The 22325-nt window shown below is 27.2% G+C and overlaps 6 protein-coding genes across 7 annotated transcripts; 2 read left to right on the top strand and 4 right to left on the bottom strand.

Moving 5' to 3' along the window:
• Nucleotides 1-2032: 2032 nt before the first annotated feature.
• Nucleotides 2033-3385, bottom strand: OCT59_027546 (uncharacterized protein; the record flags this gene model as incomplete). The annotated part of the gene is made up of 1 exon (XM_066137058.1): nt 2033-3385. One exon carries the CDS (start codon nt 3383-3385, stop codon nt 2033-2035), a length of 1353 nt encoding a protein of 450 aa, XP_065993483.1.
• Nucleotides 3386-5083: 1698 nt separating this feature from the next.
• Nucleotides 5084-6586, bottom strand: OCT59_027545 (uncharacterized protein; the record flags this gene model as incomplete). The annotated part of the gene is made up of 1 exon (XM_066137057.1): nt 5084-6586. One exon carries the CDS (start codon nt 6584-6586, stop codon nt 5084-5086), a length of 1503 nt encoding a protein of 500 aa, XP_065993482.1.
• A 2690-nt stretch (nt 6587-9276) lies between these two features.
• Nucleotides 9277-9785, bottom strand: OCT59_027544 (uncharacterized protein; the record flags this gene model as incomplete). The annotated part of the gene is made up of 3 exons (XM_066137056.1): nt 9277-9295; nt 9374-9449; nt 9524-9785. The coding sequence occupies 3 exons, from the start codon at nt 9783-9785 to the stop codon at nt 9277-9279; spliced, it is 357 nt and encodes a 118-aa protein (XP_065993481.1).
• Nucleotides 9786-11499: 1714 nt separating this feature from the next.
• Nucleotides 11500-13877, bottom strand: OCT59_027543 (uncharacterized protein; the record flags this gene model as incomplete). The annotated part of the gene is made up of 7 exons (XM_066137055.1): nt 11500-11557; nt 11654-11708; nt 11785-12099; nt 12181-12449; nt 12523-12719; nt 12803-13656; nt 13769-13877. The coding sequence occupies 7 exons, from the start codon at nt 13875-13877 to the stop codon at nt 11500-11502; spliced, it is 1857 nt and encodes a 618-aa protein (XP_065993480.1).
• Nucleotides 13878-16639: 2762 nt separating this feature from the next.
• On the top strand, nt 16640-17283 carry OCT59_027542 (uncharacterized protein; the record flags this gene model as incomplete). The annotated part of the gene is made up of 2 exons (XM_066137054.1): nt 16640-16901; nt 17219-17283. 2 exons carry the CDS (start codon nt 16640-16642, stop codon nt 17281-17283), a joined length of 327 nt encoding a protein of 108 aa, XP_065993479.1.
• A 915-nt stretch (nt 17284-18198) lies between these two features.
• On the top strand, nt 18199-22184 carry OCT59_027541 (uncharacterized protein; the record flags this gene model as incomplete). Of its 2 annotated transcripts, XM_066137052.1 has the most annotated exons (3): nt 18199-21277; nt 21358-21774; nt 22168-22184. In XM_066137052.1, the coding sequence occupies 3 exons, from the start codon at nt 18199-18201 to the stop codon at nt 22182-22184; spliced, it is 3513 nt and encodes a 1170-aa protein (XP_065993477.1). The 2 variants fall into 2 exon arrangements, with proteins under 2 accessions (XP_065993477.1, XP_065993478.1); XM_066137053.1 differs by lacking the exons at nt 21358-21774; nt 22168-22184 and having other exon boundaries at nt 18199-18539; nt 18590-18596.
• Nucleotides 22185-22325: the final 141 nt, after the last annotated feature.

Below are 22325 nucleotides of genomic sequence, written 5' to 3'. Positions count from 1 at the left end.
GCCGATATCTGGTATCCTGTCGTTTGTGCACCACCGCTACTAGCGACCCCTTTCGGCCGATATCTGGTATCCTGTCGTTTGTGCACCACCGTGACTTACGACCCCTTTCGGCCGATATCTGGTATCCTGTCGTTTGTGCACCACCGCTAGTTGCGACCCCTTTCGGCCGATGTCGGGCAGCAATGAACCATTGAGATGGATCCTATCATGTCTTATCATTGTCATCGACTCTGTGGTGATTGTTAACCTTCGTCCTACCGTTTGTGCACCACCGCTGCTTACGGAATTGATGGCATGCTCTAGATCCTATCATGTCTTTTATTGTCACCGACTCTGTGGTGATTGTTGACCTTCGTCCTACCGTTTGTGCACCACCGTGACTTGCGACCCCTTTCGGCCGATATCTAGTATCCTGTCGTTTGTGCACCACCGTTTGTTGCGACCCCTTTCGGCCGATATCTGGTATCTTGTCGTTTGTGCACCACCGCTACTAACTAGCGACCCCTTTCGGCCGATATCTGGTATCCTGTCGTTTGTGCACCACCGCTACTAGCGACCCCTTTCGGCCGATATCTGATATCCTGTCGTTTGTGCACCACCGTGACTTGCGACCCCTTTCGGCCGATATCTGGTATCCTACCGTTTGCGCACCACCGCTAGTTGCGACCCCTTTCGGCCGATGTCCGTCAACATGAACCCTAGATAGTTGCATTTATGGCATGATCCTAGATCCTGACATGTCTTCTCATTGTTACCGACTCCGTAGTGATGTTGCTAAAGTCCCCCTTAAGCTAATTAGTATGTTTTCATTAAACTAATTAGCTTTTGATTTTATTTTATAGATATCAAGAAATTAACACAATAGTTATCCAATATATTGAAAGTGTATCAAACTTGTTATTTTTTCGAGCCTTTTGTAATTTTTTTAGATATAATTTACTACAATTTTGAAAATATTTATCATCTAATTTTATTCATCACATGATCGACCAATATTGATATTGCAATGTTAAACTAAATAGAATAATAAGGATTATGAATCATTTTCTTCTCATCCTATTTGTATTAATCTCTGATGATTATTAACGTTATAAGACTATTATTCTTATGAGTAAGTTAAAGGATTTGTTACAAAAATACTTTACCAAAGAACCTACATTGATTGGAAAAATTTGTATTGAATTAAAAAATCATTATAACTGTTTCTGAAAATGATTTGTTTAGCGTATAATAAAAAAAAATGCAAATATTAATAATTAATCATACTATACTGTATCTCATTTTTTTGAATAGTTTTATTTATACGCACATTATCTCTGATTTTTGCATAATTGTTAAATTACATGCTTCTATTGGTTAAAAAAAACAATATATATTGTCATTTTTTGATAATAATGGAAATATTTATAAACTGTATTATATATAAATAATGAAAATTGGGAAGAAATTTATTATTTTAATAATAAATTCATTTAAACTTTCATTTAAATTTTATCTCAATTATTAATTCAATTATTAGTCCGAATATGAAGGTGAGGATTAATATATATAATTACTAATTACTGAACTATTGATTCCAAAGAAGTGAGACTATAACATCTACGTATGTAAATTATTCTTTACACGCAAGATATGTAACGAAATTAACGTAGTAACATATTTGATCACTGCCAAAAGAATTGGCAAGAAATAACATTTGTCAATGGCTTGAAGCTTCATTATTTTATTCCGTTTGTCAAACGTTAGTACGTTACCCGATACTCAGAAATTTTCTTTATTTTGAAAGACCATATGAATATCAGCATGTTTTAAGAATACTGTATCGGTAATTTCACTAAGTTTTAGAATCGACCCCTGGCCATATTTTATAATTTAAAATGTAAGAACATTTTTTATGTATCAGTAATCATTTAAAAAATAAAACTTTATTAATGATAAATAATAAAGAATATACATTACTTCTCTAGTATTTAAAGAAAAATAGGGTCATTTTCAAATTTATAAACAGAAATAAATGGAGTTTAATAAAAATTTAATAATAATAATCCAAATCATCATCTATTTTTTCTTTTTCGTAACCTATAGTCGTTAATTTGACGATACCTAAATTTTCATACTTTTCAATTATATCCATATTTTCATAATCAGTTAATAAATTAGCATAATAATCCTCAATAATTACTAATGAAAGTAATTTTTCTGATGCTCTATTTTTCCAATTTATAAAAAATGATTCTAAATCTTTTGATGATATATTTGAATTTGAACTATTATATATTCTTAATTCACAAAAATTATTTGGTGAATGACTTGCAACAGTTTCCAATACTTCTTTTTCAGTTAAAAATTTCTCTCCACACCAAATTTTAATACTTTCTAAGTATTGACAACTAATAAATATTTTTTTTAATATATCTATTTCACCATTACTAAATATTACGAAAAGACTTTTAAGGTTTGGACAAAATTTAGCAACAGATAAACTTAAAGCATTATCATTTTCATCTGTATAATATTTTTTTAGATTTTTTCCATTATTTTCTAAAAATTTCATTATATATTGAGGTCTTGGACATTGATAAGGAATTTTTAAAACTTGTAATTTAGAAAAGTGAACATATTGTAACATTTTAAAATCTTCAAAACCTGTTCCATCATAAAATGAAAATATAAATTCTTGTAAATTTGAAAATAATCTAACAAATGAAAGTGGTAATTCTTCATTATCACCATAAAGTTGTAATTTTGTTATTGTATGAGAGTGCTTTGTTATAGTAGGTATAATATTTGCCCAACTTCCATCAAAAGCTGATAAAGCTAAAGTTTTTAAATTATTCTGTAAAGAAATTAATTCTTTTAACTCATTTGAAACATCATTATTGTGAAATTCTATAAAAATTGATTGTAAGTTATGGCATATTTGAGACAACTGATAGAAAAAATTTGTAGGAAGATTTGATGCACAACATAATTCTGAAAGATCTCTTGCACCAGGAAAATATGGAAAAGAAATATTAAGGTGATAAAAACGATTATGGTAATAAGTCAATTTTTTTAATGAAGAAATTTGGCTTGTAAACATTTTGATAACTTCATTTGCAATTAAATTATTTTTATCATTTAATGAATTAATGTCCGCCGGTATATTTCTAAGGACATTTTTAACTATTCTATTAATTTCATTAATTGAAAGTACTTTACAAAATGCCGCATAATTAAACAGTGGTGACTTCGAAGTAGGTGTTAAAATGAATATTTCATTTCTATTTAAAAGTTCTTTTGATTCATTAGAAAGACAAGCAATTAATGTACTAAGAATCGATGTTGCCACCCTCAATGGACGTTGTTGATAAAATCTTTTAAAATTCCAAATATCCCTCCACATAATTCTAACGGAAATTTTACACCAAAGACGATTAACTAACAAACACGAATGTAAAGTTAGTTTATCATCTTCTAAATATTCAAGAATTTCATTCAAACATTCTGCTGGAAGTTGTCGTGCCATTTTTTTTTTTTTTTATTATATCAAAAACAAAATTTGGAAATGTAAAAAATGTAAAAAATTTATATTGCTATTGTCTTATTTATATTATTTATACGGAGTTTTTTTCGGATGCATGTAATACGAACTGTGTAACACAAATTTCTTTGTATGATCATACGATAATCATGTGGCATTATTTTTAACCGGGCATAAGATCGGCTTAAATGTGATCATTATTAGCCACAAAATTGATTGGATGTGTACAACATTTGCTTCGTGTAAACAAAATATTTATTACGAGAAGTGTCTGTGAAATGAACCCTAAATTTATTTTGCCATTTTATCAATTTTAGAGAAATTTTCCTGGAGGATTTTGTAGAGATAAAGTAACAGTTATTTCATGGGAATCCGTAGATATCATTGATCATCACGGATGATGATCCTTGATCCTATTAATTATGTCACGTTTGATAATAGTCGTTCATGACTTTCCTTATTAATATTTTTATGGATGATATTTATTTAAAAGGATATGCTAAAAAAAACTATCAGTAGTCTTCATCAGCAAGAATATAGAATTCTATTAAAAAATTATATTTTATGTACTAAACTTTACTTCTAACATCTGAAATATATATATATAGATATTCAAGTAACCATTTAGCATCTTAAATTTATGGATATTGTAATATTGTACGGTGTTGTATTTATATTGGTTAACGTCACTTCGTGACGTTACAACAAGTATATCTGTACAAAATATTTTATTTAATACGTCCTTCAAAGTATATTCAAATTCGATTCTTAGACTCACTACAATTTACTATTGTACCACGTTAACTCACTTAAATGGGAATTAATATAAATTATAAAAATACAGTTTTTATCATTTATCATTGATTTGATTAATTAATAAGTTGGTTTTCACCTCTTTTTTGACATGTTCAACTCTTTATCTGCATTCGTAGAAACCTGTTTGGATGCGCAGTTCAAGTTGAGGAAATCATTGAAATGTAATCCAATTTTGGACATAATGTATTTGTCAAAAGATATTTAGAAGAGTCCTTGAATAACCAAACTAAAGCTTATTATAATTTTACATATGTGAGTATTTAACCATTTACTGTAGTTGATAGCAGCTCATAGTATTTCTAAATATATTATTTGGTAAATTAAATCTTGGTGTCATTCAGTTACGCTCTAAAACTACGAATTTATAAGCACATGATGAAATCACTGTACTCTAACAAAGGAGAAATTCGGAGTAATATTTTTTATACAAGCAAATGGATATTCTGCATTTTATAACGAGAAAAATCATTACAAATATTAATGAAGGGCAAATTAATTAAGTCTTTTATATCCTGTGATTCATTATTAAACCATATATATATATATATATATATTTAGTGTGGGCCAAATTTATTGTAGTTCAGTATATGACTACGAAATATAAATTTTATTTATGTTAATAATGGACGCATCTTTATTCCATTAACATGTTTATCCATAAACAACAAAATAATAAGAAAAAAAATAATATTTTGCTAAAATAATAAATATTAATAAATCTAATCTAACAGAAATAATAAGATTTCAATAATAATCATTTATTTCACCATCTTCTTCTTCCTCATATCCCTTATTTTCAAATTTAATAACACCCAAATTTTCATATTTTTTAATTATTTTCATATTTCCTTCGTTTATTAAACTACTACAATAATAATCATCTTTAATAATTATTAAGGAAAGTACTTTTTTTTGTGCTCTATTCTTCCATTTTATAAAAAATGATTCCAAATCATTTGGAGATATGAAGTCTGGATTTGAAATGTATATTTTTAATTCATGAAAACTATTTGGTGAATAATTTACAACCATTTCTAATACTTCTATTTCATTTAAATATCTATATCCACACCAAATTTTGATACTTTCCAAGTATTGACAATTAATAAAAATAGTTTTCAATGTATCAATTTCACCATTATTAAATATTACAAAAAGGTTTTTAAGATTTGGACAAAAATCAGCAATAGATAAACTTAAATCAACATTATTTTCAGTCATATATAATTTTTTAAGATTTTTTCCATTAATTTCTAAGAATTTCATTAAATATTCAGGTTTTGGACATTGATCAAGAAATTTTAATTTTTGTAATTTAGGAAAATTAATATGTTGTAATTGTTTAAAATCTTCAAAATCTGTTCCGCTAAAGAATGAAAATGAAAATATGATTTCTTGCAAATTTGAAAATAAACTAATAAATGATAATGATGAATTATCTTTGTAATTATCACTATCAAGATATAATTTTGTTATTGTATTAGCATGTTTTGTTAAAGTAGGTATAATATTTGTCCAACTTCCATTAAAATAAGCCAATAAAGTTAATTGTTTTAAATTATTTTGTAAAGAAATTAATTCTTTTAATTCATTTGAAACAACATCATTATGAAATTTTATAAAAATTGATTGTAAATTATGGCAAATATGTGATAGTTGATAAAAAAAATTAGAAGGAAGATTTGAACTACAATGTAATTCTGAAAGATTTCTCATTCCAGAAAAATAATTGAAAGAAAAATTATTATGATATTGATTATAATGATAAGCTAATTTTTTTAATGAAGAAATTTGATTTGTAAACATTTTGATAACTTCATTTGCTACTAAAAAATTTCTATCTTTTAAACTCAATGAATTAATAGTATTAGATGGTTCATCTCTAAGAACACTATCAACTATTCTATTAATCTCATTTATTGAAAGGACTTTGCAAAATGCTGCATAATTAAACATTAGTGGTTTTGAAGTAGGTGTTGAAATAAAAATTTCATTTTTATATAAGAGCTCTTTAGATTCATTGGGAAGACAAGCAATTAATGTACTAAGAATAGATGATGCCACATTTAATGGGCGATATTGTCGAAAAATTGAACATTTAAAATTCCAAATATCCCTCCACAAAATTCTAACAGAAATTTCACACCAAAGTCGATTAACTAATACACATGAATGTAGAGTTAGCTTATCTACTTCTAAATATTCAATAATTTCATTTAAACAGTCAGTTGGAAGTTGATGAGCCATTTTTTCCTCGTTGTTTCAAAGAAAAATTATGGCGTTAAAATAAAGAATGAAGATTTATTTATATTCACTCATTGACTCGTTGTGTAATAAATATGCGAAATTTTTTCGGATGTACATTAACGCCATGCGTTGTGTAACTTGCACTAATTTTTTTTTTGGATTCGAATCGATGTCGATCAATCATTCTTAAAAAGAATCAAGAGAAGATGATTAACTTTAAGATGTTATAGTGAATTATTGCTTCGAACCTTTAAACCATTCCAAAATTTGTTGAAATTAAATTCGGAAAACGTTAGCGTTAGGTTAAAATTAAAAAGAAGAATTAGAAATTACTGCAAAGATAAACTTGAGGTTAAAAAGAATGAAAGAAAATATTTCGTTTATATTCCTGTTTAAATTAGTTCTTATAATAACCGAATTACAAATTATAGTTCATGTAAATAATCAATATGCATTTATTCGAATTACTTTTTTTTTTAGTGAAATTTCTTTTTCAAGAACTTATAAGACTTAGCCACTTAGGGTTCTTGTATAATCATCATTGATCGAATAGATCAATTAATCGACTATAATATTGTCACACAAAGAACAAAATATAGATTTAGGCTACTTGCTTATTCTTGAATATGCAGATGATGGTATATTGAGAAATAATTTAGAAAATAATTTTAATAAATTAGATTGGAATATTAAATCATTACAATTTGTGATGAGCTTGCAGGGGTTTGGCATCGAACTGTGTGTCTCTTGGATAGGCCTTGCAAAGTACTTAGATGATTATAAAAACGCGAACATATATTGTACTCTGTTTCTTGTTACTTGCGCCTTTAGAGTAAGATTGAGGTCGCGCTTACGACAAATATTCAGAGAATATGTTGAGAAAAATCGAAATAACACCATTTCTCCCACTATAGAGACATTATATACAAGAATATGTATTGCAACGCGAGTTATGCTCTCTGATATACACTGGGCCAGTTCAATTTTGATCGTTCGGATTTTTGATGGGTTTCAAGTAGATATTATTGGCTAACAGGAATACAGGATTGTGTAACTCGATCAGTGACCCTGATCGTATTTTAAAATAGGCAAAGCACAACAAAAACAAATGGGCTGATTGGTTATTTTGAACAGTGTACTCAATTTTGATTTTGATCATATGTTCGGATTGTCAACAACCCGAACGATCAGAAATGAACTGGCCTACTATCTTTATCGTTGCATCTGCTTATTTAAATTTTCCTCTATTGATTGCTTATTTTTTGGAAATTCGTGAAGCCACACGTTGAATTTGCTTATTTATCTTAATAAAAACCTTGCGTAGAGCTATTATAAAATTTTTGACACCTTATCGTTATATATATATTGCTCAGAGTCCTTATACCATATATTTTTATAATTATCAATTGAATATGTTTTAACCTAAAGAAAGAAACTAGTTAATTATAATATTTAAGAAAAGAGTTCAAAAATATTTACATACCTCATTTAAAAAATTACTGGAAATATTCTGAGAATTATAAACATTTTAAAGCTATTGATTCATTTAATTGTATATCTTTATGATCAAATTTTTAATTGCATTACTTAAATTAATCTGTTAATCTATCAATTTGTTTGTCCAGTTTGTAAAATTTCATTCAAATAACTTTTTTACATCATTTATATTCTGCATTATATTTATTAACATATCTATCACAAACAATTTTAAAAATTGATTTAAATCAAAGACTATAATATAATCAATATTATAGAAAATATTTAAAATTAAATTTATAGAAGACTTACATATCTTTTTCAGACTTCAGAAATACATTAGTAATATTTTGTGTAATTAGATGTAATAAAATAACTTCTCTATTTACTGAATTTCTTGTATAATTATATTCCAAACGTTGTATAATTAATTTTATCACCTGGCTACTAATTGGTATTTAGGATTTTTTCCGCCAGTTATAAACTGGCGGACCAATTAGTATATCTAGGATGATAAAAAAGTTATTTACTGATCTAGTTTAGTATATAAATGGGCCATCATCCTTCGGATGATAACCCATTTATATACTACTAGATTAGTAAATAACTAATACGTATTTCTTAAATTAAATTTATCAATTTGTTTATTTCACTGGTTCAGTTGGTGGAATATCTTTTAACCAATTTATTTTACATAGTTTACACCATCCCATAATTTTTATAGATAAAATATTCTTCACATTTAGTACAAACTTAAAACTTCTACCACTAGTGCTAATCATGATTATATAAAGCAAGTTATACAATGTTATTAATTCGTGATTTTTTTTTAGTGAAAACATTTTGCCAAAAGATTTTCAAAGTCCCTACTCCATCCAAAAAATCACTCATTCAAATTTTTATAAGTATTAACGAAACGATTAATAAATAGTAATTACAAAATTTGATGTTCAATTAAAAATTTAAAAGTATTAAAACATGTTACTTTTCAAAATTCATAAAATCAAATATTTAAACATTAAATTCTTATGTCGGTAAAGCAAAAAAAAAAAATGATAAAATAGTAAAATTAATTACAGTATATGTGCTTATAAACTAAAAAATACCGTCGGAGTTTATGTTAAAGAAAGAAAAAATATTTATACTTATCTTGTGGATCGGTAATAAGACGTAAAGAAAGGGGCCTAAAAGAAAAGGACTAATAAAGAGAAGATCTAGACAGAGAAGATAGACCTAAAAAAAAAGAGGAAAAAAAATAAGTTAAAATACCACACACACACTCCCACACTCCCACACTCCCAACCCACATACCTAAAGAGAGACGTAAAGAAAAAGGGCCTAAAAGAATATCTAGTAAAGAGAAGTCCTGGACAGAAAGAAGATAAACCTAAAAAAAGGATGACGAAAAAAATAATAAATGAAACACCACATACACAAACCCACACACAAACCCACACTCACACTCCCAACCCGCACTTCCACACCCACCCGCACTCCCAACCCACACTCCCACACTTCCACACTCCCAACCCGCACTCCTCCCAACCCACACTCCCACACTTCCCACACTCCCATCCCACACTCCCACACTCCCAACCCACACGCCCACACGCCCACACTCCCACACTCCCACCCGCACTCCCAAGCCACACGCCCACACTCCCACACTCCCACCCGCACTCCCAACCCACACGCTCACACTCCCATCCCACACCAACCACATAACTCCCAAGCCTAACCCACACTACCCACTTACTTAAAGGAGGACATAAAGAAAGAAGACCTAATGAAGAGAAGACCTAGACAGAGATGAAAAAAAAGACGACGAAATGAAAAAAAAAGGGGTCTAAAAGAAGACCTAATAGAGAAGACCTAGACAGAGAGAAGATAGACCTAAAAAATAAATGAAAAAAATATATGATAAAAACACCACATACAAACCCAACCTACACTCCCACACTCTAAAGGAAGACGTAAATAAAAATGCCTAAGAGATAGAAGACCTAATAAAGAGAAGCCTAGGCAGAGAGAAGATAGATATATTGTATATATATAATATTATTAGTTGACGAAAAAAAAAGATGATGAAAAAAAAGAGAGGTATTGCCCGTATTGAGTGTATATAAATACTTTTTGGGAGCATAGTATCTTGCATAATGCAATTGTTTTGACAATACAATTGTTTGACAATATGAGTAATTTTTTCATGGTCATGACTAATAGATGGCCTAAATAACGATATATCTGCGTCTGATCTATTCCAGTTGGTTGGCTCGTGAAGATTTTTGTGGCTAATCCAGTTTCAGCTTGATCAGATTTTTTTTTTCGTTATGAGATGGTGCGATCAGCCGCAGTATATCGTGTTGCCGATTATTATTTTTTTTTTTCAAAACCAGAAATTTTTTTTTTCCTCTTTTTCTAGTTATTAAAATGTTTAAGATTGATGTAAATGATTTTAGATTAAAAAATTGAATTTTTGTTTACGCTTAAATTTTCTTACATTGCTATTATCACCGATTTTGGAACTAAGTGTGATCTCGTGATTTGCTACTAATCAAAACAACAAAAAAAAGATCAAAAACTTAATAAATTTTAAAATCAATATAATAAAATGATATAAATTTTGTTTATATAGTTTATTATAAATAAATTTATTATCGATTTAACAAATATAATATGTAAAAATAAAGATTTTTGTTAGATTATAAAGGTAAAAAAAAATATACTTAAAAAAACGAATATTCACTCTCTAAAACTCATAATAAGAATAAATGAATCATTAACGAGTTTATATACTGTAGCCATTTTTAAAAGGAAACCACTTGAAAACTTTGTTTATTGTTAACGTTAATGTTAACGTTAACGTTTCGTTCGTTCTGATCTGTTCAGGCGTCCATATTTTCTTCTTTTCCTTTTTATTATAATATTTTATTCCAGTTTTTTAAGACCAGATTTTTTTATTTATTTTTTTTTTAATTTTTAATTTTTTTTCGTGTTTTTCTTTAGAATCGGAAGATTTGAGTTTAGCGTGATGCTACGTCGCAACAATAATATCATCCAAAAACCTGCCATGTTTAACGTTTATTTGTTATAATAAAAATTTTCATATTTTATCAATATATAATCTTTTGAATTTGATTATCTCAGAAAAAAAAAATCATAAAAAATTAGGGATACAAAGCTTACATTTATTTATAGATTTATATTTAATCGAATAAATAAAATATTACATATACAGTAAGTATATAGGCACTCATTTGCAACTTAGAGTTAAATATAAAATTAGTCAAATTTATTAAAATACTAATTAATATACACAATATAATAGTTAAAGATAGATTATAAATAAACAACAAACTCGATTAAATATTTTAAAAATTAATAATATATTTTAAAGTAAAAAAAATAACGTCATAGATTTCTAATATTTCATTTTTTTAGTGAATGGATAAAGAATTTTGAATTGATAAACTTAAATTTTGTGATAGTAAACTACTAAATAACAAAATTGATAGATTCATATAATTAGTATCAATTGTAATTGTAATTGTAATAAACACATTTTTTGATATCCATATAATTCTTAAATACCTTTCAATATCTATATCAAAATCTTGTTCTGTTGAAATATAATTATGATCATAACCTAAAGAATATGATTTATTTTATTAATAATTATATAATATTTCAAATTATAATTAAATTTTATTAGTAATTAATACCTTGTTTACTATTGCTAATTGAGATCGTTGATGATAAAGATAAATTGATGGATGAATACTCAGAAATAAAAGAATTTAATAGTCTACTTGTATAAATGGCTTCTGAGTGATGTTTCTCAGCAAATTCGGGACCAATCGTCTTTGATGTTATTAGTTCCATTCTTTTTGTTTCAGCTTGAATAAATTTTGCTTCATTTTTACCTTTAAATGCCCAACCACCGAAAGTTAAACGAATTTTTTTTATAGAAGGTCTTTTTTTTGGATTAGGATGCCAACACTTTTTCATTAAATTAGCATAACATTTTGGTGTATCTTCTGTAATTTTTGGTCGTAATCCATCAAGGATTTTATAAATAAGTTGAACATCATGCTTAATATTAGAAAAAGGGTTACAACCTGTTGTAAGTTCCCACATAATCATGCTAAAACTATAAATATCAGATTCCTGAGAAAATTCTGATCCTTCAAAGATTTCTGGAGCAATATAAGGTATTACTCCATAGTTTTCATGATTTGATGATTTATTATTTACAGCTTGTGATAATCCTAGATCTCCAATTTTCCATTGATAATTTTTATCATAATTATTATTTGTTGAATCAAATAATATGTTTCCACTATGAAAGTCTCGATGCATAAATTTTTTATTATGAATGGTCTCAAGTCTAAATTAAAAAAAAATAAAATTTAATAACAGATAACCTAAATTTAAAGAATATAAGTAATAACCATAAATACCCTTCTGAAATTTGCCATAAGATATGTAGTTTTTGTTTATTCCATGTAATACTTGTAAAATTCTTTTGTAAATATTTATGTAAATCTCCGTCTGATGCATATCTCATAATTAATATATAATCTTTTAATTTGGGATCTTTTGTAAACCCATAAATTTCAATAATACGGCTATTAGAACAATGTTGATATGATTTTAACTAATATAAAATTATAAGAATAAAATTAATTTTTAAAACAATTAAAATTTATTACTAAATAAGATATGTGAAATATATTTTACCTCATTTAAAAAATATTTTTCTATATTTTTAGAATTTTCGAATCTTTTTAAAATGACAGATTCATTTTCACTTGACCAAATTGCCTTATATATAATACCAAATCCTCCTCGTGCTATTTCATTTATATTCGTAAATTGAGAATACGGTATCCACTTAATTTGTTCTCTGTCATATCTTTTTTCAAAGGTGAGATCTATGATAAATGGTTCGAAATATTTATCAATCATTTTTAGAGATTTTGCAAATTCAGTAAACTTTAATTTACTTAAATTATCATATATAATATTACTATAAATAAAATCATCAAAACCACTAAATTCACTGATAAGTGATATTCTTTTACATTTTCTACATTGAGATTGACCTGTAGGTCCAAAAATAACATTTGTTGTTAAGCAATATCTGCATCCAGTATAAAATATATAACAATTTTCACAATACTTTTGACAATCTGATATAAATATCAATGTTGAATAACAGGCATTGCATTGATAAACATTATGCCACCATGGTAAGTAAAGAATTGAGATTTGCTTATTAATCAAAGTTGATACTATCCATCCGGAAGAAATTAGATAACAATCTGAACATAATTTTAATTTATTTTGCTCCATATTCAACCTATCTGTTCCATGATAAAATGACTTTCCACATAATTTACAATATTTTTCGCTTTTAATCACTTTATTGTATATTTTGAAATCATTGATATTAAAATATAAATCTTTAATATATCCATTTATTTGTTTAAAACATAAAATTCTTGAGTTATTTTCATAGCATTCTTGAATATTTCGTGATACTCTTTTACGACTTAAATTAAATTCCAAGTCTATTGTGCAGATATATACGTCTAAGTAAATATTATCATCAGTTATATAACTGATATAAAGTGATAAACATTTTTTACAGTATCTTTGCTTATGACAGAGAAGTGTCAATATATTCTTCTCTACAATAAATACAATATATATCCTTTTCATTAAAAGAAATAAATTTAATAGGTACAGGACTAGACTTTAATCTTGGTGTTGGATCAAAAGAATTTTCATCATTTGTATTTACAAGTTCCATTTTAATAAATAATTTATGTATGTTGTGAAAAGAATTGATAATAATAAAAAAAATTTGAATGTATTTTCAACTTGATTATTTGTTTAACGTCCAGATTTTCAGAAAAGTTTGAGGGGGGGGATGGGTGTTTTTATTAAACAAACAAAACAAAAAAAAATTTTGAAATTTGGGAAAATTTCTGAAAATTGTACTTTAAATTTAAGGGGGGGGGGGGGGGACATTTAAATAAGTTGAAACGGCCAATTATATAGCATTAAGAGCCATTTTGTGATACAGTTACAAAAAAAAATTTTTTTTTTTTAAAAGAAAACTAAGATTGAGTTTAACTAAATTAAGTTAGTCTGTAGAGACTTCGGTCATTCAGTACTAATAAGTACTAGTACAAATTTGCAAATCATTACTTTGATGCAGATCAAGTAATGAGTAAAGTAGTACAGTACGACTGTACATTTACGCCATTGTATTTCAATAGTACGGAAAGTAATTCCGATTGCTTATGCCACAATGCCATTTATTTCCATTTTTTTGGAAACTTTCTACTTATTTGTCCTTTTACAGCTATTTGCGGACCACCTAATTCATTTTTCGACTGCGTATGAAATTTTCATACGCAGTCATACGCATGGACGGCATGGCGGACCGTCAAACTCATTTTTTGAATTTTTCATATGCAGTCATCCGCAGTTATATCACATAATTCTAGCAGTTTACTATGCGTGTATGACTGCGTATGGCTGCGTATGAAAATTTCATACGCAGTCGAAAATCGAATTAGGTAGTCCGTTATTTTTGCAAATAGCTTTAAGATGTAATACAATAATTTGTATGATTGAGTTTCCAAAATAAGAGAAAAACATTAAAATATATAGTAAAAGAAGCCAAAATCGGCTAAAATGAAATAAATGATTTGCCAGTGAATTCATTAGACTTAAACCAAGTAGGAACATATAGAAACTATTCAATAAATTATCCAGAAGCGTAATGCCCTTCCAAGAGCTGTAGGAGAACTTAAAGATGTTGCTGTACCAAAGGAAAAATAAAAATTTGGATAGTTCCGTTTTTGAGAAGGCTGCTGCTTCAGCATTATGAAAACTTAATGTATTATGGGAAGCAAGTTAGATATAAATTTTTCATTAGTGTGCAAACTAGTGAAAAAATATAAATATTTTTGCTTTTGTCTTCAATTTCAAGTCGTGCTTTATTTTCCTTCTAACTTGACTGTACATATAAAATCTCAAAAAAATTATACTAATACGAAATATTTTCATACAACATATAACTTTGAATTTTCGTACATATATGGGCCGACCAAAATTAAGGGATTTATAAAATTTATTTCAAAACCCAGAGTACAGTAAAGCAGCGGTTAAGGAACTATGATTCTGGCGTTGTGCTTACTTCATAATTTTTTTTCAAAAGCGTATCTTCAAACCCTATAAACTGTTCGTAGAACTGCTCTATAAATTCGTTTGTGGGCTCTTCATACGTTAAAACTATTTTTTCTGACATTTTGTATATAGTTTTAATCTAGAAATTTGATATCTCTTCCGCAGTTCCTAAAAATTTTGGTACAGAAGATCAGCAGGAATAATCTCCCCAAGTTCAAAATATTGTTCCATCCACTTAGATTTATTTACAATTAAATATGGCTGCAAATAATCCATTAGTTCTTGAAGAAGCGACGACCAAAACTCTGAAGTTTCTTGTTCATTTAATAAAATAACTCCACTATAAATATATCTAGATAACAAAAATTTTAATATAATAAAAAAAATTGGTATATAACTTTAATATTGTGGAAAAATTTGAAAAGTTTTTGGTGAAATATTTGACAATTTTTATGTGAGACAAGACATCATGATTATCATTCTTTTTATTGAAAGCCAAAGTTCGCCTTAATCTTAAAGGAGAACGGCGGTATAATCATATACGCGCAAAATATTATTCATTTGGATCTTCACCAACTTCGATATTATCATCCAAAATTAGTTTTGACTAAAATTTGGAAAAGTAAGAAGAGCAAAAAAAAAAATTTTTTTTTAAAAAAAATAAAGTTTGCGATTGTTTAATTGTTTAATGACGATCAAATTACAAATTCCTTTGCCCTCTCTTCATTAAAAAAGTACTTTTTTGGAATATGTTAAAATATAATTTTAGTTGATTTTTTTAAATAAAAAATTTATAAAATTTAATTATAATTGACCAAAAATTTAGTTTCTATCATAATTATCATAATAAAAAATTGATTTATTTAAAGATATTAAAAGATTTAATAAAATTTGAACATTCTATCATAATTACTATAATAGAAAATTAATTTAAATAAATATTTAATCATTATAATGTAATAAAATAATGAAATGTTTGAACTAATCTAAATTAAATTTTACATTATAATAAATAAAAAAATGTTCTTAATAATAATAATAATAATACCTTCTTCTGCTGTATCAATTTTGTGTTAAAGAAATTAAAAAATCACGACTTTTTGAATTACAGAAAATCATGGAAAAATTTGATGTATTAATGCTTTATTATATAAAATAATAATAATAATATTTTAAATATTTTCAATAATAGAGATGGAAAATAATATTTATTTTATATAATAAAATCTGTCTAATAATATCGTTCAGCCCAATAGGACGTAAATTTTCGTAGACCGATATTTTTATTAGGCATAGCAATAATACATAAAGTGGAGAAATTTTTATAGGAAAAGTTTAAATAAAGTTTATGAAGTGGATTAAAATAGCATAAAAATGCAAATTCTTAATAATAATAATGAAAATAATCAACATACTTTAATTAACAATGTTGGTGTATCTGATACGAATTTAAACACCTTGCACATTAATAATATTAATTCTACGACTCTTGCGCCTCATAATATTATATTTGAGTTTTATTATCATTTACCAAATGATACTCGTATCTATCGTGTTACTGCTTTTTGTGTCAAAAGAGAAACCCTCCTGGAACGAATGGATACAAAACCAAAGGTTTTTAAGCTCACGACAAATGGTACGTTCGCTAACCTCAAGCTCTGGATTTTTTTCCTCAAGTTGTGCCTTCGTTTCACCAGCTGTAGTGGTACGGTCGACCAGACAGATAACCTAATAACTTTGACACTTTTTTTTAATGAACTAACGTACCGTTCACCGGAGCGTAAGGGAACTCCTGTTCTTTGTGAAATTTCCCTTGCATTTCAGCTTTTTTGCTGCCAAAGAAGTTTAACGACATTTCTGTTTTTTTCAATGGTGGTTAATGCCATTTTAAAAGAAAAAACAGAAAAAATTTATTGTATATTATTTTTTTCTCGTTTGATTTTAAATGTAAAGCCTATTTACCAATTTGGAAACAATTAATAATTCCAAATTGGGAAAATGCTCGTGCTATTACTTAAAAATGAGATTTCATTCACACCGCCATTGCTTTCGCCCGGGGACTATAGTTTTGTATTAAATAAGATCTCTCTCTTGCAACTTGTTCAAATCTAAAAACAAAAGCAGACTGCCGATCAAAATGACCTGCAAGGATGGTATGGCAAGATAATCCAGCCTAATTTCTACTTTTGGTTAAATTAGTGATTAATTCATGATATTTTTAAACTAGAATTCCAAAAAGAAAATTTATATAACACAATTTAAACTTATGTAAGTATTACATAAGCTTAGTAATATTTTCAAAATGGATGAAATTGATGTCAATCATGTAGCACAAAAAATGAATAAGTTTTTTGAAAATAGAATTCCGGAAAGATATTTATTTCAGGCCTGAAGGCCATAAAGATGGAAGAAAGACATTGCTTATATAATTTTAATGATATATATGTCATCATATTTTGCTCTTCATGTCTTGATTGATACTAAAAAAATATAGATATCCGTTGATCTGCAGAATTCCGATGATCTGCAAAATTTGGAACGGTAAGCACAAATGTAACTAATGTAACTAATCATAAAAACACAAAAATTTTGTGAAACTAGCCTTTCGTTACAATCCGGAATAATAATAAAAAAAATATATTAAAACCTATGAAAGTATCGTTTCCGAATATTTTTTTGTTTGACCAACCCTCCTTACGTTAGTGAAATAAAAGATAAAATAATAATAATTTTCTTTAGTCACAAAAAAACAATCAGGGTTATTAGGTTCTTAGCCCTTTAAAAAAAATTGAAGCGTAGCATAATTATCCAACTACGTTATTTCAAGTATTATAAAAAATTTTCATGATATTAAATAAAAATAAATTGTCAAAAAAAATTATAAAAAAAAAATAAAAAATTTTTTCAATAAAATAAATCCTTAAAATAGCCAAATGGAAACTAAATTTAGTAAATCTAATATCTCAAATAAAAATACTGATAATATAAATACGAAAAATTGTTCATATTGCAATAAACCTCTTACTGAAGAATTATGGTGTAAGGAATATACTAATTCTTTAGAAAAATTAGTAGAAATTGGTGATAAAGTAACAATGTTTAGTTTGGCAAATAATTATAAAAATGGAGAAGGAACAGAAAAGAACTTAGAAAAAGCCTATTATTGGTATCAAAAAGCAGCAGAAAATGGTGATGAAGAAGCAATGTTCAGTTTAGCAATATGTTATAATAATGGAGAAGGAACAGAAAAGAATTTAGAAAAAGGCTTTTATTGGTATCAAAAAGCAGCAGAAAATGGTGATACTGATGCAATGTTTAATTTAGCCAATAATTACAGAACTGGAAAAGGAACAGAAAAGAATTTAGAAAAAGGCTTTTATTGGTATCAAAAGGCAGCAGAAAATGGTCATATTTATGCAATATTTAATTTAGCCATTAGCTATTATAATGGAGAAGGAACAGAAGAGAATTTGGAAAAAGCCTTTTATTGGTATCAAAAAGCAGCAGAAAATGGGTTTAAAGAAGCAATATTTAATCTAGCCAATAATTATAAAAATGGAGAAGGAACAGAAAAGAATTCAGAAAAAGCCTTTTATTGGTATCAAAAAGCAGCAGAAAATGGTAATGAAGAAGCAATGTTTAATTTAGCCATTAGCTATTATAATGGAGAAGAAACAGAAAAGAATTTAGAAAAAGCTTTTTATTGGTATCTAAATGCAGCAGTAAATGGTCATATTAAAGCAATGTATAATTTAGCCAATATCTATTATAGTGGAGAAGAAACAGAAAAGAATTTAGAAAAAGCCTTTCATTGGTATCAAAAAGCAGCAGAAAATGGTCATATTAAAGCAATGTTCAATTTAGCTATATGTTATAATAATGGAGAAGGAACAGAAAAGAATTTAGAAAAAGCCTTTCATTGGTATAAAAAAGCAGCAGAAAATGGTAATAAAAAAGCAATGAGCAGTTTAGCCATATCTTATGAGAATGAGGAAAAAACAGAAAAGAATTTAGAAAAAGCATTTTATTGGTATAAAAAAGCAGCAGAAAATGGTGATGAAGAAGCAATGTTCAATTTAGCCATATTTTATGAAAATGGAGAAGGAACAGAAAAGAATTTAGAAAAAGCCTTTTATTGGTATCAAAATGCAGCAGAGGATGGTAATGAAAAAGCAATGAATAGTTTAGCCATATTTTATGAAAATGGAGAAGGAACAGAAAAAAATTTAGAAAAAGCATTTTATTGGTATCAAAAAGCAGCAGAAAATGATAATGAAGAAGCAATATTCAATTTGGCCATATGTTATAATAATGGAGAAGGAACAGAAAAGAATTTAGAAAAAGCCTTTTATTGGCATCAAAAAGCAGCAGAGAATGGTGATAAAAAGGCAATGTTTAATTTAGCCAATAGCTATTATAATGGAAAAGGAACAGAAAAGAATTTGGAAAAAGCCTTTCATTGGTATAAAAAAGCAGCAGAAAATGATTATATTAAAGCAATGTATAATTTAGCAAATAGTTATTATAATGGGCAAGGAACAGAAAAGAATTTGGAAAAAGCCTTTTTTTGGTATCAAAAAGCAGCAGAAAATGGTATTAAAGAAGCAATATTTAATTTAACCATATTTTATAAAAGTGGGGAAGGAACAGAAGAGAATTTAGAAAAAGCCTTTTATTGGTGTCAAAAAGCAGCAAAAAATAACTATAAAGAAGCAATGTTTAATTTAGCTATATTTTATAAAAGTGGAGAAGGAACAGAAAAGAATTCAGAAAAAGCCTTTTATTGGTATAAAAAAGCAGCAAAGAATGGTAATGAAAAAGCAATGACTAATTTAGCCAATAGCTATTTTAATGGAGAAGGAATAGAAAAAAATTTAGAAAAAGCCTTTTATTGGTATCAAAAAGCAACAAAAAATGGAGATAAAAACGCAATGCTTAATTTAGCCAATAGTTATTATAATGGAGAAGGAACAGAAAAGAATTTAGAAAAAGCCTTTTATTGGTATCAAAAAGCAGCAGAAAATGGTATTAAAGAAGCAATGTTTAATTTAGCCAATAGCTATTATAATGGAGAAGGAACAGAAAAGAATTTAGAAAAAGCCTTTCACTGGTATAAAAAAGCAGCAGTAAATGATCATGTTAAAGCAATGTATAGTTTAGCCAATAGCTATTATAATGGAGAAGGAACAGAAAAGAATTTAGAAAAAGCCTTTCATTGGTATCAAAAAGCAGCAGAAAATGGTATTAAAGAAGCAATGTTTGATTTATCCATATTTTATGAAAATGGAGAAGTAACAGAAAAAAATTTAGAAAAAGCCTTTTTTTGGTATCAAAAAGCAGCAGAAAATGGTCATATTAATGCAATGTTTAATTTGGCAATATGTTATTATAATAAAAAAGGAACAGAAAAAAATTTAGAGAAAGCCTTTTTTTGGTGTCAAAAAGCAGCAGAAAATGACTTTAAAGAAGCAATGTTTAATTTAGCCATGTATTATTATAGTGGAATAGGAATAGAAAAGAATTTAGAAAAGGCCTTTCATTGGTATCAAAAGTTAGCAGATAATGGTGCTAAAGAAGCAATGTATAATTTAGCTATATTTTATGAAGATGGAAAAGGAACAGAAAAAAATTTAGAAAAAGCCTTTTATTGGTATCAAAATGCAGCAGAAAGTAGTGATGAAAAAGCAATGTTCAATTTAGCCACATGTTATAATAATGGAGAAGGAACAGGAAAGAATTTAGAAAAAGCCTTTCATTGGTATCAAAAAGCAGCAGAAAATGGTCATATTAAAGCAATGTTTAATTTAGCCATATTTTATGAAAGTGGAGAAGGAACAGAAAAGAATTTAGAAAAAGCCTTTTGTTGGTATCAGAAAGCAGCGGAAAATGACTATAAAGAAGCAATGTTTAATTTAGCCATTTATTATGAAAATGGAGAAAGGACAGAAAAGAATTTAGAAAAAGCCTTTTATTGGCATCAAAAGCAGCAGAAAATGGTGATAAAGAAGCAATGTTTAATTTAGCCAATAAATATTATAATGGAAAAGGAACAGAAAAGAATTTTAAAAAAGCCTTTTATTGGTATAAAAAAGCAGCAGAAAATGATCATGTTAAAGCAATGTTTAATTTAGCCAATAGATATTATAATAGAAAAGGAACAGAAAAGAATTTAGAAAAAGCTTTTCATTGGTATCAAAAAGCAGCGGAAAATGGTGTTAAAGAAGCAATGTTTAATTTAGCCAATAGATATTGTAATGGAGAAGGAACAGAAAAGAATTTAGAAAAAACCTTTCATTGGTATCAAAAAGCAGCAGTTAATGGTCACATTAAAGCAATGTATAATTTAGCCATATGTTATGAAAAAGGAAAAGGAACAGAAATAAATTTAGAAAAAGCATTTTATTGGCATCAAAAAGTGGTAGAAAGTAACAAAATAAGTCCTAGAAATAAATCTGAATTATGCAGTGAATGCAAACAACCATATACTGATTATCAGTGGTGTCAACAATGTAATACTAAACGATTTCAACAAGATTTTTCAAAGTGGACTAGTAAAAATGAATTTATTGATAAATTTATTCAAGAGGCACAACTAAATGCTAAAAATAGTTATGAAATTTTAGAGTGGATACCTTATAATAAATTATCAGAAATTAATCATTATAATAAAGGAGGGTTTAGTGAAATTTATAAGGCTATCTGGTCAGATGGACCTATTTTTGGTTGGAATTTTGACAAAGAACAATGGAATAGACAAACAGGTTATGAAGTTATTCTTAAAACACTTAATAATTCATCAAGTTTAAATAGCAAATTTCTGGATGAGGTATAGTACTTATATTATTTAATTGTATATTTATTTTCTTTTGCAAAAATTTAATAATTTTTTATCGATTATATAGTGGAAATATCATTATAATTGTCAGAAAAAATCATTTTCAAGATTTATTCAATTCTTTGGAATTACCCAAGATCCAAAAAATTTAAATTATATAATAATAATGAGTTATGCAAGAAAAGGAAGTTTGAGAAAATGTTTATCTGATATAATTAAATTTAA

The sequence above is a fragment of the Rhizophagus irregularis genome, chromosome 7 (genome assembly GCF_026210795.1).
Source record: "Rhizophagus irregularis chromosome 7, complete sequence".
Lineage (NCBI taxonomy): Eukaryota > Fungi > Glomeromycota > Glomeromycetes > Glomerales > Glomeraceae > Rhizophagus > Rhizophagus irregularis.
Note: the sequence above shows the minus strand (reverse complement) of the source record. Positions and strands in the feature narration are given on the sequence as shown.